The sequence below is a fragment of the Myxozyma melibiosi genome, assembly GCF_037950935.1.
Source record: "Myxozyma melibiosi strain Phaff 52-87 chromosome Unknown BZA70scaffold_13, whole genome shotgun sequence".
In the NCBI taxonomy this organism is placed as follows: Eukaryota; Fungi; Ascomycota; class Lipomycetes; order Lipomycetales; family Lipomycetaceae; genus Myxozyma; species Myxozyma melibiosi.
In genome coordinates, this window is record NW_027042927.1 from 377,503 (window position 1) to 391,533 (window position 14,031).

Here is a 14,031-nt window from a genome sequence, read left to right on the forward strand (position 1 = left end):
GGTAAATTATTAAAGTTTGAGAACTCCCAACTGGGGACAGGGTAGGGGCACGGTTTTTAGAAAATTCTGTTTGGGAGCAAAGACGAGAGAAAAAATAATCCGTGAACAAAGGATTTCAGACTTGTGGTTTGTTATAGATCAGAAGAGCTGTTCACGATGGGTTCTAAGAGGAAAAGTTCTGAGGCTACTGCCTCCAACACTGTCTCTGCTCCTGCTGCCTCTGCTGCAGCCTCAGCAGAGACGCAGTCGTCAGAGAAAATGACATTTGACTCCATGGGCCTTGATCAGCGCCTGATACAAGCAATCGCGCGTCTGCAATTTGCCGAACCAACGTTGGTACAGGAGAAAGCTATCCCGCTTGCATTGGAAGGAAAAGATATTCTCGCGCGGGCAAAGACCGGATCTGGAAAGACGGCGGCGTATGTTATTCCGCTGATTGAGTCGATTATCAGGATCAAAGAGGTGAGTACTCCATATTCTATCGTCTGTATTTGAGGGGTGAGCGTGACGTGGCTGACTTTCTTTATGCAGAGCAAACCGGATGAGAAAGCGGTGAGAGCATTGATTCTGGTGCCGACTCGAGAGCTGGCTGATCAGTGCTTGCGACTGATCAACAACCTGCTTCCGTTCACGGGCAAACTTGTTCGTGCCGTCAACATTGCTCAGAACGTTGCTGAGCCTATTCAGAGGTGCGTCTTTTCTTTCTGTTTTCAAAAGTATTATTGGATGATGTTAATATGAGTATAGATCACTGCTGGCAGAAATCCCCGACATAGTCGTCAGTACTCCCTCCCGCGTCCTGAGCAATCTCAACAACTCCAACCTCTCCGCCAAAGGCATCACGCACGTCGTGATCGACGAAGCAGATCTCATCATGTCTTACGGCTACGAAGACGACTTGCAAGCCATCCAAAAGCAACTCCCCAAGACCCTGCAAGTTTTCCTCATGAGCGCGACGCTGACCGCCGACGTTAACAACCTCAAGGGCATGTTTTGCCGCAACCCTGCCATCTTGACGCTGCACGAGGAAGAAGCCGCCGACGCAGACAGCGGAAAAGTGGATCAGTTCATTGTCAAGTGCAGTGAGTTCGACAAGTTCCTGCTCGCGTACGTCATCTTCAAGCTCGATCTGATCAAGGGCAAGACGATCGCCTTCGTCAACGACATTGATCGCTGCTACAGACTGAAGCTGTTTCTCGAGCAATTCGGCATCCGCTCCTGCGTCTTGAACTCAGACCTGCCTATCAACTCCAGACTCCACGTCGTCGACCAGTTCAACAAAAACATCTACAGTCTCCTCATCGCGACCGACGACGCAGACCAGCTTGCTGCCGAAGAAGTTCCCGACGACACCAACGCATCGAAAAAGTCCAAAAAGCGAAAGCTGAAAGACAGTGAATACGGCGCCTCGCGCGGTATCGACTTCAAAAACGTCTCCTGCGTGCTCAACTTTGACCTCCCCACCACCGCACGCGCATACACGCACCGCATCGGCCGTACCGGTCGCGCAGGAAACTCAGGCATGGCGCTATCCTTTGTCGTCCCCTCCGATAAATGGGGCACGCACAAAGCCTCCTCTCTCGAGTCGGCGAAGAAAGACGAACGAATCCTGCGACGGATTGAGAAGGAGCAGCAGAAATACCACGGCGCGGAAATCAAGCCGTACGTGTTTGACATGAAGCAGGTCGACGCGTTCAAGTACAGAACCGAAGACGCGTTCAGAGCAGTCACAAAGACCGCGATCCGCGAAGCCCGCATGAAAGAGCTCAAGCAGGAAATCCTCGCGAGCGAGAAACTGAAGAAAGCATTCCAAGAAAACCCCGAAGAACTCGAGCAGCTGCGCCACGACCGCGAGCTGCACGCGGTCAGAGTACAGAGCCATCTCAAACACGTGCCGGACTATTTGCTTCCCGAAGCGGGCCGCAAGAGTTTGGTGAAGGATCTCGGGTTTGTGAGTATGCGTAAGGGATCGGAGAATCGGATACGGAAAGCGCGTGCGCTGCATCGTGCGAGAGCAAAGCCGAAGCGCGTTGATCCGTTGAAGAGCTTTAAAGCTAAGAAGGTTACAAAGTAGATGTCCGCATAAAAGTTGTCTTTGTTTTGTTTTCATTTTGTATCGGGCGTATTAGATTTTCTTACGTGATAGACATGTATACTGCGCGTTGTATATTAAAAGTAGCAAGCAAGTATCATACATAAACACTCAAACAGTCAAAACAAAGCAAACCCGATTCCAATACCAATCACCAACTAGTCATACAATCATTTACATAACCCGCTCATCCAGAAAGCTCATTTTTCTCCTTTTGGTAGATCTGGATCTTTTCCAGCTGCTTCTGGATGTTATCCTGAATGACGCCGATGGCAGCCGACAAGCGGTCCAGTTCTTCGTTCTCGGACTGCACGCTGAACGGCACGCGGGCTGTTTTCTTGGGCGGCAGGACTGCGCCGGGGGATTTCGTTAGGATCTCAAAGAGGTTTTCTGTTGGTTCGTTGAAGACCTGCGCACAAATTGTCAGTCAGAGTGTTTCAAATATAATAAGAAAGAAGGCAGCATACGAATTCGTCATATTGTAGACTGGTGACGGTGGCGCCTTCGGCTTTCTGTTGTTCGGCTTCAGGACCGTAGGGATGTAACTTGAGATGGTGGTACATCGCTACATTCTTCTCGTTCGCCTCGGGGACAAAGTATACGCGGACGGAAATCTCGAATTCACCCCATCCGGTTTCAGTCACCTCGAAAGGGGGTTCCTCGATAGCTACACGCAAGAGCGGTTAGAAAACCAACCTGACTCGACGAGAAAGAGAGAGGACTTACACCGCGTAGAATTAGGATACGTCTCGTGCAGCTTAAACACCACGCGCTTGATTATATCCGACAGATCCTCGCCGTTGACACCCCGCAGGAAAATGGTCCAGGAGTGCGTGTGGTCAGGCGATGTGTCGGGACCGCGTTGATCTTCGCCCAGCGGGAGCGCGATGTTGCCGTATATGAACGGACGGCATATTTGCAGGTTCTGGTAGATCGTCAAGGTCAGCTCGTGTACAGCATTAAACCACATCCATAATAGTTATTATTAATACAGATACACACCTTTAATCTTTTTGAGGACATGCTGGTGATCAACTGTAGTGAAAGTCGTGAAGCGAAGAGCTGCGGGAGGTAAGAATATTCGATCCGGGTAACATTATTGATCTGGCTCAGTCCTGTTCTATGCGGCTTGAGCGAGCAAGATAACAGATATCTGATAACTGCTATCTCTGTTGCCGGCTTCAATTGCTATAGATATTTACTAGGCTAAAGTAAGAGTTTGAGAGGGGGTTGTTTGTTGCTGGTTGATTAGTGAATGGTGTTTGTGAACTTGGGTTTGAAGTATACTGACGCGAATACCGTATAGACTATCATTCACTACCCACCATGAACGACGAACTTGGAATGAAAATTGCCTACGAGGAGGCCCTTAAGAGTACGTCGTTTTTATCTATGCTCTTTCTGTAGCATATAGCGAGCACTGCTGACTGAACCTGCAACAGGCTACGAGGAAGGCGGTATCCCAATCGGTACTCAACCATGCTATCTCTTCAACTCCATTCTACTTTCTCGAGTACTAACGTTGGTGGATTGATATATAGGCGCTGCCTTGGTCTCAGCCGAGGGAGTCGTGCTTGGCCGTGGACACAACGAGCGTATCCAGAAGGTATACCTGTTTTCTGCTTCAATCCCTCAATTTGAAGGAACGAGATCCTAACATCGACTTACCGACAGGACAACCCGATTCTCCACGCCGAGACGTCAGCTCTCATCAATGCCGGCCGTGTCGATGCTAAAGTCTACAAGACTGCCACTGTATGTTTTTCTTTCTTATTTGTGCGGTGCTCAAGAGTCAGTGCTCAAGAGTAAAAAGGCAATGGCTAATCGCAATCTATAGATGTACTCCACCCTTGCATCCTGCTTCATGTGCAGCGGCGCCTGCATTCTCTACGGCATCAACCGCGTCGTCATGGGCGGTACGTAAACTCTCTCTGTCTTACAATCACGATTAACCGCTAACGCGACTACAGAAAACCGAACTGTTCAGGGAGGCGAGGATCTGTTGGTCTCCAAAGGCATCGAGCTTATCAACTTGAACGACGAGAAGTGCTACCAGCTGATGCAGAAGTTTATCAAAGAGGTCAGTATATCTATCTTCTAATGATTTCTTTGAGAAAGTAGTGCTAACGACAGGCTGCCTCTTAGAAACCGCATGAGTGGCACCAGGCGCACCCCGAGGAGTTTGAGGGGTAAGCTTTCGACACCAGTTATTCTAGACTTGTCGATTTTTGTAAAAAGTGTGCGCGTTACGGCTGTCTTCGGAGCTGTATATGACGGGCTACCTCGTATTTTGCCTCTGATTCAAAGTCTTGGGAGAAATCTCAATTGAAAGTACTGTTAATATGCATATCGTACACTAATTCACAGCCCATCCGCCATGTCATTTTCAGAGATTAACCAGAGCATGAACCCATCACCAAACTAACGGGAAAAAAGAGAGAGAAAGACATCAAGCGTCGACCAAGCCGTATAACATAGTCCAAGTGAGCACAAAACTAGTCAACCCGGTGAACGCATTCCCGGTCCACACATAACTCGGCGAGGTAAAGAACTCAGCCGGCTTCCCCTTTGCGAGGATGAAAAACATCAGTAAGCTGACGTAGGCGGTGCCGGCAAAGTAGAAGAGGAAACCAAAGTATGATTCGAGACCGAGGATGCCTGCGCCGACGCCGAAGATTGTTGAGGTCACGCTTCGGATGTAGTAGACTGCCTATACACATAAGTATGATAACAGTTAGAAACGAGATTATGATTCATTGATTTATTCAGACACAGCTCGTAGGTGGAAGAAAGTAAAGTACCTTTGTGTTTTGCGCCAGGCTCTCGCTCGATATCGGAGCCACAGCTCCTTCCAATTCTTTCCGATCCATGGCTTATTCTGTGCGCAGAATCAATAGCAATACCTAGAATGACGAATGGCAGCCAGCGATGGTAGAATAATGTATCTGTGCTGGGTGTTGGTGATTGTGGAAGAGAATGATTCTGGATTGAAAGGTCGCGACCGGCGGATGGAAAATGGGACATTAAAACTCTCTTTCTCGATAGCGGTTGACCTGCTATTGTACCTTGATCTCTTCATAACCGTCAACGCAGCAACCTACAGCATTGAAGAAACATTCATGATGAACTTATAGCTTGATATTTACTTTATTTGAATGCGGTTCTGTCAAAAGTCATGCCTAGTTACTTGCAATCCGGCGCAGCTCTACTCACAGTCTTCATCTCGCTCTCTTCTGCGGCCGTGTATTTCGCCTTCAAGTCCGCAGAGGAATGGTCAAACTACGTTGACACTTACACGGATTACAATGGTATGTGTTCATTGTGGGATGTCTGAGTGTTTCAATTGTGTGCTTTAGGCCGGAATGCGGGCTGACGGTTTCTCTAGAAGGTAGTGACACCTCACTTAAGGATCTAACTGTGCTTTCGATAACAGGAGGCTACAAACAACGCGTCCAGTATGTCCCTTGCTGTCCTATCTTTCTGTCTTGATTATTGAATTTAGCAGACATTTGGTCTAACCTACTCCAGGGCACAAAATGTACTGATCGCCAGAGCAATCGACACCCCGGACTTCACAGTCACTCTCGCTACCCTCCTGCGGAGTTCAAAACGCCTAAATCGGTTACGAGCAGTGCGAACGCTTGCGCTCATTCTTTCTAAAACAAGCGACCTCTTCAACGTCATCGGCGACACCTGCAAATACGAGATCCTCACCGGCCTCGAAGTCACCCTTCTCTACACCATCCCCGATTTCAACAAAAACACATCCGAAGACGTTGATCTCCGGTCAGAGACAATGGCGGTTCTCAACCAGTACATCCATTTCTTCAGAAACATGGTCTTTGGCATCCAGCTCAAGCCGCCGTTGCTCACGCGGTATTTCAAAAAATACATCGCACTCTCGGAACAACAGCCTAGCAAGCTGGCGCCGCTGGAACTCGTCAGCGATACCGATCTCTATGAACATGCAGACGAGCAGATGTATACACTCATGCGAAGACTGCTTGATTATCCGGCGTTTAAGGAGCAGATCAGAACTTATAAACCGTTCAAGCAAGCATGGTCGGGAGTCCATCATCGTTGATGCCGTAAGGCTGCTACATTTCTACTGTGCATTGAATGCAGAGTGACTACAACTCTTTGTTTCTACTTTCTACGCTTGTATATTAGACCAAATATCATAATTGCGACATAGTTATCGCTGTATCTTCATTATCTCAATGTATATATTACATAATAGCTGACATAAAACACGAAGGGGCTTGTGTCAGGTGAGTGGCTGTACTTCCGCAGCACTCCGACTCGAAGCAGCGGCAGCAACAGCTCTCGAGAACACCGCCTCCCGCACCGAATCCGACGCAATTCCTTTTGAAAAGAGCACCGAAAAGCCATGCTGCTGCTTCAATACCACAACCTGCTGATCCAGTCGATCCTGCAGGAGCGCTTCGCGCCGGATGCGCAGCCGACGCTCATCGACCAGGTCATCTCTGATTTCGATAACGTCACCTACCACGTCTCGACGCCAGAGTCAAAAACAAAGATCCTGATATCGTTGTCGGTTAAGTGCTACAAGGACTTGGAGAAGTACGGGGTCACGGCGTTGCTGCAGCGAGAGTATGAGGAGTACGCTGTTGCGCCCGAGGCGGGGTATGATTTCTCGATCCAGGTCGACCTCGAGAATCTGCCTGCTACCGCTGGTGAGTTGCGCAATTGCCTTTGTTTTGTTTTCAAGATTAGGATATGCAATGGAGAAGATTATTGGCTAACGTGTGATTGATGGTCTCAGAGGAAAAAGAGACGCTCATCCTCAAAATCGCCCTACTAAAGCGCAACGCCATGGCCGCTCCATTCGAGAAAGCCTTTGCCGAATTCGACAGACTAGCCGCGGAAGCGGCCAAAAACTCGCTCGATCTCTCTGTGCCCGAGGACAGCGGCTCGGAAGTGATGGCGATCCACTACCGCGAGGAGGAGTCGATCTACATCCGCGCCTCGCACGACCGAGTAACGGTCATCTTCTCGGTCCTGTTCAGAGAGGACACCGACCGCGTGTTTGGAAAGGTGTTTTTGCAGGAGTTTGTGGATGCCCGACGACGCTCGATCCAGAACGCGCCGCAGGTGTTGTATTCAAACAAGGAGCCTCCTCTCGAGATCCGCAACGTCCCCGGCGTCAGCGTCAAGGACGATATCAGCTACGTCACTTTTGGTAAGTTTGCTCGCCGAATAGCTGATGATTATGATAAATTTATCATGCACGCAGTATCCGACTAACACTCGCAACCAGTTCTCTTCCCCCGACATATCGCCCGCGACCGACGAGAAAACTGCATCAGCCACATCCAGATCTTCAGAGACTACTTCCACTACCACATCAAATGCTCAAAGGCATACATGCACTCACGAATGCGTTTCCGAGTCGCTGAGTTCCTCAAGGTCCTCAATCGCGCCAAGCCGGAGGTCGAGGAAGAAAAGAAGACTTCTTCTGGTCGTCGGTACGGTACCCGTTAGAGAGATTCGACGGAGAGAGGCTCTATATAGGCGTGAGGAGTTGCGTCTACGTTTAAAGAGAGGAGGAAGGAACGATAGAGCGAGAATGACGGAGTTCTGTTTGGTTGTCTTGTTATAGTTACCAATGCGTGACTGAGATTGTGTTGTACTGTAGTTTTATAAAATAGCTGTCGCATATAAAATAGCTATCGCACGCTCTAGAGTAGATGTTTATTGTCCTATTACCAAATCTCTAGATAACCCGAAGGAGAAATCAGACGACAACGTCATCCTCACTATCATCCTCATCCTCATCCCAATCAACCGAAATCTCACTCCCAAATCCCTCATCGTCTTCATCGTCATCGTCATCGTCACTCATGATTAGCATCCTCCCAAGCTCGCCATCCATACACTTGAGCTCGTTGATCATCTCGGTATAGTCGCCAATCCCGGCCGCCTGTGCTTTTTCGAGTTGCTGGACTGCTAAATCGTACATCTCTCCTTGCTTCGTTTCGTCGGAGAGGAGGTTGGCGTATGTGATTAAGGTCTCGGCGAACTAGGATTTTGTTAGCCATCTAGAACTGTTTTGGAAAAATTAAGCACCAAACTCACAGTCACAATCGAATCTGGATCATCATCGCTATCCGCCATGCAGTAATAATCACTAGCGAGCTCCAAATACTCCTTCGCTTTCTTCACCGCCGACACGTACTCCGCCTTATCCTCATCCTTATTCGACTTTGCACGCTCTATCGAGTCGCCATCGCTATCATCCTCGTCGCTATCACTATCAAACCCGGCCTCTGCAATCGCAAGGAACGGGTTGCCGCGTACGAGGTAGTACTCGCTGATTGTGCGGTACAGCTGCGAGTTTGGACACCGTTCGATTTCCTTGGCCAGCCGGTCCTCGATCCATGTGTAAAACTCGGGACACCGCGCAGACACAAAGCCGGTCTCGAGCGTGATCTCGAGGATCTTGGATATACGCGTCAGGATCTGGCGTAGTCGGTCCCAGGTTAACTCGACGTCGCCGGAGGTAGAAGAAAGAGGAGTAGCTTCTTCCTTTTGCGGAGTGGTTGACTTTTCGGAACGCTCGATAGGTCGTTCAACTGCCTCCTTTATCCTCTCCTTCAACTTCTCAAACCTCTCATCTGAGCTCTCAGACTCATTCACCGGCCCCAGAGGTTGCTTTCTCGCTGCGGCTTCAACCTTCGGCGGCTCTGCGATTTTACCAAACAGCTCCACAGTCCGATCATAGTCATCAAACGCCGACTGGATCGCATACACGCAGTCCGCCACCGCTTTCGACGACCTCGCCGCCGGCTTCAACTTGAGCTCCACGATCGACAGGTGCGTCTCGCAGCGCAGCGCGACCAGGTCGATACTCTCCGGATACGTCTCCAGCCCGATCTGTGCGCGCTCAACCGCGGCGAGGAGGAAGTCTTCGGGTGTGTCGGTCGCGCCAGAGCTTGAGGCCGGTTGCTGTATTTGTTCTTGTTTTTTCTCGTCGTCGGGCTTGGTGGTGCGGGTGCCGGACTTTGATTTCTTCTTGCTCTTGGCGAAGACCGACAGCATCGACAGGGTCTCGGCGTACACTCTGTGGAATTTCGCAGGTAACGGCTCTTTTGCATTTCGCAGCTGTCTGTCGCATTCATGGACAATCGCATAGAGTAATTTCGGATTTGCTACACCTATTAATTAGCAACCCAGATCACCGGCTTCAAATAGATCAAGCCACATACACCGACTCGACTTTAGATATGTCGTATGCAAAGCATACAGCTGCCCCAGTTCATCATCCGGATCAACATCCTCTGATATCTCGATCGTAGCCTGCTCTTCCTCCTCGCCGCCGGCAGCAGCTGCAGAGGTGGTTGCAGACGAAGAAGTTGAAGGTGTTTCTTTTTTCTCGGTTTTCTTGCGTTTGGCTGATTTCGCTAAGCCCTGAGGTCCCCGCTTTAACGGCATATTTGGTATTTTCTTCTCTGGACGAATTCCTCGTTTTAAATGTCCTGTTCTTTGTCTATTTATTGTATTCTTTCAGATATCGTAGATAACACGAAAAGAAAGAGAGAAAGTCGTGGCAGCGCTGGGAGTTTGGATAATTTTTTTTTAGCCGAATTAAATTCGAATTAAAATTTTTAATTTCACTTTAACCCAAGAAGAGCCGACCATGGCGCTTTTGCTTGCAAAATTACATTATTTTCATTATATTCAACATTTTAGCGAAAAAAAAGAAAGCAGAAAACTCCGAGAATGCAGATTTACACATGGCGTATGTACAATATATACAAAACCATCTAGTTGTCAGTGGGATTCACGTATCCTCTTGCAATACCAGACCGTCCATCTTCCAACTTCGCACCGGCTCTCTTCTCACCTCCCTCGTCCTCGTCCTCGTCCTCATCCTGGAAATCAGACCCGAGGCCTTTCCAGAACGAGCGGTTCTGTAGATACGCTGCCGCAGTAGAGTAATGCTGCGAGCCGCGGGTCGCGAGTTGTCCTGCGTTTCCCTTTGTCGAGATCAAGCTTGATGATGGCTTGTCGGCTGATGAACCTATTGTCTTGCTGTCATTGCTCTCGAGTTCGACTTGTACATGCTTTGCGGTCCGCTTTTGTCGTGTGTTTGCTAGCAGGGGACGGGAAGACACGTAGCGGCCGGTGACGGGGTCGAATTCAGGAGGCGCATCCTCATCGTCGTCGCCTTCGTCACCATCCTCTCCGTCCTCGTCCTCGTCCTCAGCATCATCACCCAGCGCCAGAATCTTCTCAAACTCCAACACCCACTCTCCACCACCCCACTCCACCTCTCGCTTCAACGCAAGCTTCAACTCATACGGCGTAACAATCGGCTTATAGTACTCGCCATGTCTATCCAAGATCACGCCTCCGCGCGCACATCCCACGATAACCCAGACATCCACGACATCAAAATTCGCCAACTTCGCCACATTAGGCTTACCCACCGCAATCACGTAATGCTTCTTGCCCGCGCTGCGGATCGACTCCTTCAGCGCGTCGATCAGCGCAGCAGAGTTTCGCAGCGAGAGCGTGTTGACTAGGATCCCGATCGTCGACGCCGCGCGCGCGGTCATCATCGTCTGGTACCGTCGCGCGAGCGGCATTAGCGGCGAAGTGATTGGTTTCGCGGTGGCGGGGTCGATGATTATCGGTTTTTGCGAGAGCAGGGTCGAGAGATGCAAGTGCGCGGCGGGAGGAAGCGTGCCGATGTGGAAGAGAGTGTAGTCTTGAAGCGGTGCAGCGAGCGGTGGATGCGACCGATTTGGAACGTCCGAGCGGACGGTGTGTGTTGTCTTGCCGGCTGCGGTTAGCAATGGCGGGATGATGATCTCAGACGGCGTCGCAGCAGCCGAGGAAGAGTCCTCGAGATCGAGCGACCGCGGTGCGGATTCGGAGAAGGCGGGTATAGTGGTGAGAATGTTGGGGTACTCAGCGCTGAGCAATGAATGCAAGCGATCGACATGTGCCTGGTACGGTGTTTCAGCAACGATAAGGACATGTGCTGACTTGTCTTCGATCTCGGCCCTGAATGAACTGGCGACGGTTTCAATGTCGAGATCTTCTTCGCCAAAGAGATAGATGACCGGCGTCGAGACGACCCTACAACCTGTCAACAACCACAACTCATAAAAGACAGCAGGAATACTTACGGACTGAGACAAGCAACTCCGACATGAACGACAACATCAGCATTCACATGCTGCGCAGCAATCTCATCCACGCAACACTCTGAATAGCTCGTATCTCCCAACACAAACACCTCCGCCACCTGCTCTGCTCCGTCCGCCACCGCTTCAAGCTCCTCAGCAAGCACCCGCGCAACAACAGTAGAGTGCGGCAGCAGCCGATCCGGGAACTGCAGCGCAACCCGCTTGTAGCGACATCTGCTGATAGTCTTCGCCAGCTGCGGGAGATGGTACTGCGCGGTGACTTTGTCGCGCGGCGGGGCCTCGGACTCTGGGCGCGCTGTGACTTTGAAGTACTCTGGCTCTGTCGATAACGCTGGAGCTACTGACGCCATATCTGCACTCTTCTTCACTTCTCTTTGTCAATAAGCAGAAAAGAGACGATTCAAGACTTCACGAAGAAAAAGAGTCGCAGAAATATTTTGAGCCGCAAGACACAAACACCTCAAAAGCTGACGAGCAAACCTTAAAAGCCTAACCGGCAGAAAAATGAGTTTTAGGAAGCCTGCGATTCGATGGTTTTTGCGCGTTGAGAGCTCGTCGGCAGCAAAGGAGCATCAGAAGTGAATCCAAGAGGAAAGAAGTGAGAAGAAAGAAAGAGTAGAGCGGTTGATAAAGAAAGAGTTGAATAGGAAGAGCGCAGAGAGAACCGCGCTCAGAAGTTTTGGTCGCGTACTCGGCTCTGGGGATTATCTCGTTCCGACCGGGATTTTTGTCGACCCGTCGTCTTCTGGGTTGAGCAGACAACGTCTCGGGAGTTTTTGAGAGGATAATACGAGCAGACAAGGAAGCAGAGATATACCAGTCTGCTTTGTGTTGATTATCTGCAGCTTCTCGAAGGCATTGCTCACCGTCCCGATACACTATTTTTCCCTTCAGTGTCAGAGTTGGTCGTCAACTACATCATCATCGACAATCAGCAACCAATCGACTTGCTACTGGTTTTTCGTCATCAACATCGCTACTCTGGAGCACGCGACGCACTCCTAACCCAAGCATCATAATGTCACGGTCTCACTTCCAGAGATCATGCATACACAACATGCGGAGCCTACGGCCGTCAGCATCATCGTCACTATTAGTGCTCACTTGCGCGCCGACAAAAAGTATAGAGATTCTACCTAGCCGCTGCGACGTGTTTCTCTTCCGACTGTTTGCGAAACGGAGGTATGCTACCGCACCGCCCGCTGCTGCTGCCGTGTCTGCCTCGATACCTCTCAGTAGCAGCAGCAGTAGTCAACGTATATCTGAGTTTTTCCGGTCAAATGGAGAACTCGCCAGCAATACGAGGAATTACAGTGCAAGAGTATGCTACTTTGATTTGAAGCTCACCCTGATCACTGAAGAAAAATTGCTAACTTGTATAGTCCGCACCGTTCACGCCCGCTGCTCTCTGCCACCCTCCCCCGCCGCCAATTTCCCCACGCCGCCCGCCATCAATCTACTCAAGCTACTTCCAGCTCGCAAAGCCGCGGCTGACAGCACTCATCGTCCTCAGCACGATGTCGGCCTACGCAATCACGCCTGAGTCGGCAATCATCTCCAACATGTCGCACTTTCCGCTCTCGTCGCTCTCGACCCTCTTCTTCCTCACCGTCGGCACCACGCTGACCTCCGCGGCCGCCAACGCGCTCAATATGGCGCGCGAGCCGGAATATGACGGGATGATGTCTCGGACGCGCACGCGGCCGATCGTGCGTGGTTTTGTCTCGCCTCTACAGGCGGTTTATTTCGCGATTGCAACCGGCGCGGTCGGCACAGGCATGCTGCTGTACGGCGTCAACGAACAAGTCGCGCTGCTCGCGGTCGCAAACATCGCGCTCTACGCAGGCCTCTACACGTCCATGAAGCGCACCTCGATCCTCAACACCTGGGTCGGCGCCGTCGTCGGCGCCATCCCGCCTCTCATGGGCTGGAGCGCCGCCGGCGGCTCGCTCCTCGACCCCGGCGCGTGGTGTCTCGCGGGCCTGCTCTACGCGTGGCAGTTCCCGCACTTCAACGCGTTGTCGTACAATATCCGCGAGGAGTACCGCAACGCGGGCTACCGCATGGCGGCGTGGGTCAACCCTGCGCTGAACGCGCGCGTGTCGCTGCGGTATTCGGTCGCGATGATCCCGCTCTGCGTGGGCCTGTGGTACTTTGGCGTGACGGACGCAGGGTTCGTGATTGACAGCACGGCCGCTAACGCATGGCTTGTTGCCTGTGCGGTCTCGTTCTGGAAGGAATGCAGGCCTGGCGGGCGAGGCGGTGCAGCGGCTAGTGCGAGTGCGCGGAAACTGTTTTGGGCGAGTATCATGCAGTTGCCGGCGGTGCTTGTGCTTGCGATGGTGCACAAGGCGGGCTTTTGGCAGGGGGTCTACGATTATCTGCAGGAGGCGCTAGGTGCAGCCGAGGATGAAGAGGAGGAGGACGGAGAGGAAGTGGAGCAGGAGCACATCGTGACCGTCGCCAAGGGCTGAACGAGGTAGTTTGTAAATACCCGATGAACACGAGAGATCTAGGGGACGTCCGCCGATATCGAATATGTATATACCATCAAGAATGAGATTAAACTAGGCGTTTTTTTGACAGAAAAGTAGTTGACTATTGTTCCGTAGCGGGGAATACGCACGACAACGGTTATTACCCGTTAGTTTTGGTTGGTGGTAATAACCGTCATTTCCCCTTCCCAGCAAACTGGAACCCAAAGAGCAGTCGCAACTCGACTAGAAGCTAGCGCGTGCCTGAACAACTCAAAATCCACGG

At 50.9% G+C, this 14,031-nt stretch overlaps 9 protein-coding genes across 9 annotated transcripts; 5 read left to right on the plus strand and 4 right to left on the minus strand.

The window, feature by feature from the left end:
- Positions 1 to 99: 99 nt before the first annotated feature.
- Positions 100 to 2,144, plus strand: BZA70DRAFT_312666 (P-loop containing nucleoside triphosphate hydrolase protein). Its single transcript, XM_064914996.1, has 3 exons — positions 100 to 462; positions 532 to 689; positions 748 to 2,144. The coding sequence occupies exons 1-3, from the start codon at positions 157 to 159 to the stop codon at positions 2,072 to 2,074; spliced, it is 1,791 nt and encodes a 596-aa protein (XP_064766241.1). The 5' UTR covers positions 100 to 156; the 3' UTR covers positions 2,075 to 2,144.
- On the minus strand, positions 2,145 to 3,147 carry BZA70DRAFT_284119 (protein AF-9). The gene is made up of 4 exons (XM_064913553.1): positions 3,095 to 3,147; positions 2,819 to 3,017; positions 2,560 to 2,759; positions 2,145 to 2,501 (listed from the first exon to the last, which is right to left on the minus strand). The coding sequence occupies exons 1-4, from the start codon at positions 3,113 to 3,115 to the stop codon at positions 2,280 to 2,282; spliced, it is 642 nt and encodes a 213-aa protein (XP_064766242.1). The 5' UTR covers positions 3,116 to 3,147; the 3' UTR covers positions 2,145 to 2,279.
- Positions 3,148 to 3,238: 91 nt separating this feature from the next.
- BZA70DRAFT_284121 (cytosine deaminase) lies at positions 3,239 to 4,398 on the plus strand. The gene is made up of 8 exons (XM_064913554.1): positions 3,239 to 3,303; positions 3,399 to 3,467; positions 3,535 to 3,561; positions 3,634 to 3,698; positions 3,767 to 3,847; positions 3,930 to 4,008; positions 4,063 to 4,172; positions 4,238 to 4,398. Exons 2-8 carry the CDS (start codon positions 3,419 to 3,421, stop codon positions 4,283 to 4,285), a joined length of 459 nt encoding a protein of 152 aa, XP_064766243.1. The 5' UTR covers positions 3,239 to 3,303; positions 3,399 to 3,418; the 3' UTR covers positions 4,286 to 4,398.
- On the minus strand, positions 4,399 to 5,074 carry BZA70DRAFT_284122 (Rab5-interacting protein-domain-containing protein). Its single transcript, XM_064913555.1, has 2 exons — positions 4,894 to 5,074; positions 4,399 to 4,802 (listed from the first exon to the last, which is right to left on the minus strand). Exons 1-2 carry the CDS (start codon positions 4,960 to 4,962, stop codon positions 4,542 to 4,544), a joined length of 330 nt encoding a protein of 109 aa, XP_064766244.1. The 5' UTR covers positions 4,963 to 5,074; the 3' UTR covers positions 4,399 to 4,541.
- Positions 5,075 to 5,145: 71 nt separating this feature from the next.
- Positions 5,146 to 6,408, plus strand: BZA70DRAFT_284123 (uncharacterized protein). The gene is made up of 3 exons (XM_064913556.1): positions 5,146 to 5,400; positions 5,478 to 5,547; positions 5,621 to 6,408. The coding sequence occupies exons 1-3, from the start codon at positions 5,268 to 5,270 to the stop codon at positions 6,174 to 6,176; spliced, it is 759 nt and encodes a 252-aa protein (XP_064766245.1). The 5' UTR covers positions 5,146 to 5,267; the 3' UTR covers positions 6,177 to 6,408.
- BZA70DRAFT_85082 (Arp2/3 complex, 34 kd subunit p34-Arc-domain-containing protein) lies at positions 6,388 to 7,872 on the plus strand. Its single transcript, XM_064915469.1, has 3 exons — positions 6,388 to 6,789; positions 6,879 to 7,295; positions 7,374 to 7,872. The coding sequence occupies exons 1-3, from the start codon at positions 6,483 to 6,485 to the stop codon at positions 7,595 to 7,597; spliced, it is 948 nt and encodes a 315-aa protein (XP_064766246.1). The 5' UTR covers positions 6,388 to 6,482; the 3' UTR covers positions 7,598 to 7,872.
- On the minus strand, positions 7,606 to 9,699 carry BZA70DRAFT_85086 (negative regulator of Ofd1/Enhancer of translation termination 1). Its single transcript, XM_064915470.1, has 3 exons — positions 9,322 to 9,699; positions 8,192 to 9,264; positions 7,606 to 8,135 (listed from the first exon to the last, which is right to left on the minus strand). Exons 1-3 carry the CDS (start codon positions 9,545 to 9,547, stop codon positions 7,851 to 7,853), a joined length of 1,584 nt encoding a protein of 527 aa, XP_064766247.1. The 5' UTR covers positions 9,548 to 9,699; the 3' UTR covers positions 7,606 to 7,850.
- Positions 9,700 to 9,736: 37 nt separating this feature from the next.
- BZA70DRAFT_284130 (putative diphthamide synthesis protein-domain-containing protein) lies at positions 9,737 to 11,797 on the minus strand. The gene is made up of 2 exons (XM_064913557.1): positions 11,251 to 11,797; positions 9,737 to 11,200 (listed from the first exon to the last, which is right to left on the minus strand). Exons 1-2 carry the CDS (start codon positions 11,619 to 11,621, stop codon positions 9,880 to 9,882), a joined length of 1,692 nt encoding a protein of 563 aa, XP_064766248.1. The 5' UTR covers positions 11,622 to 11,797; the 3' UTR covers positions 9,737 to 9,879.
- A 531-nt stretch (positions 11,798 to 12,328) lies between these two features.
- On the plus strand, positions 12,329 to 13,745 carry BZA70DRAFT_291652 (UbiA prenyltransferase family-domain-containing protein; the record flags this gene model as incomplete). The annotated part of the gene is made up of 2 exons (XM_064914315.1): positions 12,329 to 12,592; positions 12,654 to 13,745. 2 exons carry the CDS (start codon positions 12,329 to 12,331, stop codon positions 13,743 to 13,745), a joined length of 1,356 nt encoding a protein of 451 aa, XP_064766249.1.
- Positions 13,746 to 14,031: the final 286 nt, after the last annotated feature.

What these genes read in the sequence shown, in the direction of transcription:
- BZA70DRAFT_284130 (XM_064913557.1), bottom strand. Translation starts at nt 11,621, where the DNA reads ATGGCGTCAGTAGCTCCAGCGTTATCGACAGAGCCAGAGTACTTCAAA. An exon ending in GGAGTTGCTTGTCTCAGTCC is followed by an intron (nt 11,201 to 11,250) that starts GTAAGTATTCCT and finishes GACAGGTTGTAG; the next exon opens with GGTCGTCTCGACGCCGGTCA.
- BZA70DRAFT_284119 (XM_064913553.1), bottom strand. Translation starts at nt 3,115, where the DNA reads ATGTCCTCAAAAAGATTAAAG. An exon ending in TGTCCTCAAAAAGATTAAAG is followed by an intron (nt 3,018 to 3,094) that starts GTGTGTATCTGT and finishes ACGATCTACCAG; the next exon opens with AACCTGCAAATATGCCGTCC. An exon ending in GTCTACAATATGACGAATTC is followed by an intron (nt 2,502 to 2,559) that starts GTATGCTGCCTT and finishes ATTTGTGCGCAG; the next exon opens with GTCTTCAACGAACCAACAGA.
- BZA70DRAFT_85082 (XM_064915469.1), top strand. Translation starts at nt 6,483, where the DNA reads ATGCTGCTGCTTCAATACCACAACCTGCTGATCCAGTCGATCCTGCAG. An exon ending in GAATCTGCCTGCTACCGCTG is followed by an intron (nt 6,790 to 6,878) that starts GTGAGTTGCGCA and finishes TGATGGTCTCAG; the next exon opens with AGGAAAAAGAGACGCTCATC. An exon ending in TATCAGCTACGTCACTTTTG is followed by an intron (nt 7,296 to 7,373) that starts GTAAGTTTGCTC and finishes ACTCGCAACCAG; the next exon opens with TTCTCTTCCCCCGACATATC.
- BZA70DRAFT_85086 (XM_064915470.1), bottom strand. Translation starts at nt 9,547, where the DNA reads ATGCCGTTAAAGCGGGGACCTCAGGGCTTAGCGAAATCAGCCAAACGC. An exon ending in ATATCTAAAGTCGAGTCGGT is followed by an intron (nt 9,265 to 9,321) that starts GTATGTGGCTTG and finishes TAATAGGTGTAG; the next exon opens with CAAATCCGAAATTACTCTAT. An exon ending in ATCCAGATTCGATTGTGACT is followed by an intron (nt 8,136 to 8,191) that starts GTGAGTTTGGTG and finishes ACAAAATCCTAG; the next exon opens with TTCGCCGAGACCTTAATCAC.
- BZA70DRAFT_284121 (XM_064913554.1), top strand. Translation starts at nt 3,419, where the DNA reads ATGAACGACGAACTTGGAATGAAAATTGCCTACGAGGAGGCCCTTAAG. An exon ending in CTACGAGGAGGCCCTTAAGA is followed by an intron (nt 3,468 to 3,534) that starts GTACGTCGTTTT and finishes AACCTGCAACAG; the next exon opens with GCTACGAGGAAGGCGGTATC. An exon ending in CAACCGCGTCGTCATGGGCG is followed by an intron (nt 4,009 to 4,062) that starts GTACGTAAACTC and finishes ACGCGACTACAG; the next exon opens with AAAACCGAACTGTTCAGGGA.
- BZA70DRAFT_312666 (XM_064914996.1), top strand. Translation starts at nt 157, where the DNA reads ATGGGTTCTAAGAGGAAAAGTTCTGAGGCTACTGCCTCCAACACTGTC. An exon ending in CGATTATCAGGATCAAAGAG is followed by an intron (nt 463 to 531) that starts GTGAGTACTCCA and finishes TTCTTTATGCAG; the next exon opens with AGCAAACCGGATGAGAAAGC. An exon ending in GTTGCTGAGCCTATTCAGAG is followed by an intron (nt 690 to 747) that starts GTGCGTCTTTTC and finishes ATATGAGTATAG; the next exon opens with ATCACTGCTGGCAGAAATCC.
- BZA70DRAFT_284123 (XM_064913556.1), top strand. Translation starts at nt 5,268, where the DNA reads ATGCCTAGTTACTTGCAATCCGGCGCAGCTCTACTCACAGTCTTCATC. An exon ending in CACTTACACGGATTACAATG is followed by an intron (nt 5,401 to 5,477) that starts GTATGTGTTCAT and finishes CGGTTTCTCTAG; the next exon opens with AAGGTAGTGACACCTCACTT. An exon ending in GGCTACAAACAACGCGTCCA is followed by an intron (nt 5,548 to 5,620) that starts GTATGTCCCTTG and finishes AACCTACTCCAG; the next exon opens with GGCACAAAATGTACTGATCG.
- BZA70DRAFT_284122 (XM_064913555.1), bottom strand. Translation starts at nt 4,962, where the DNA reads ATGGATCGGAAAGAATTGGAAGGAGCTGTGGCTCCGATATCGAGCGAG. An exon ending in GCCTGGCGCAAAACACAAAG is followed by an intron (nt 4,803 to 4,893) that starts GTACTTTACTTT and finishes TTATGTGTATAG; the next exon opens with GCAGTCTACTACATCCGAAG.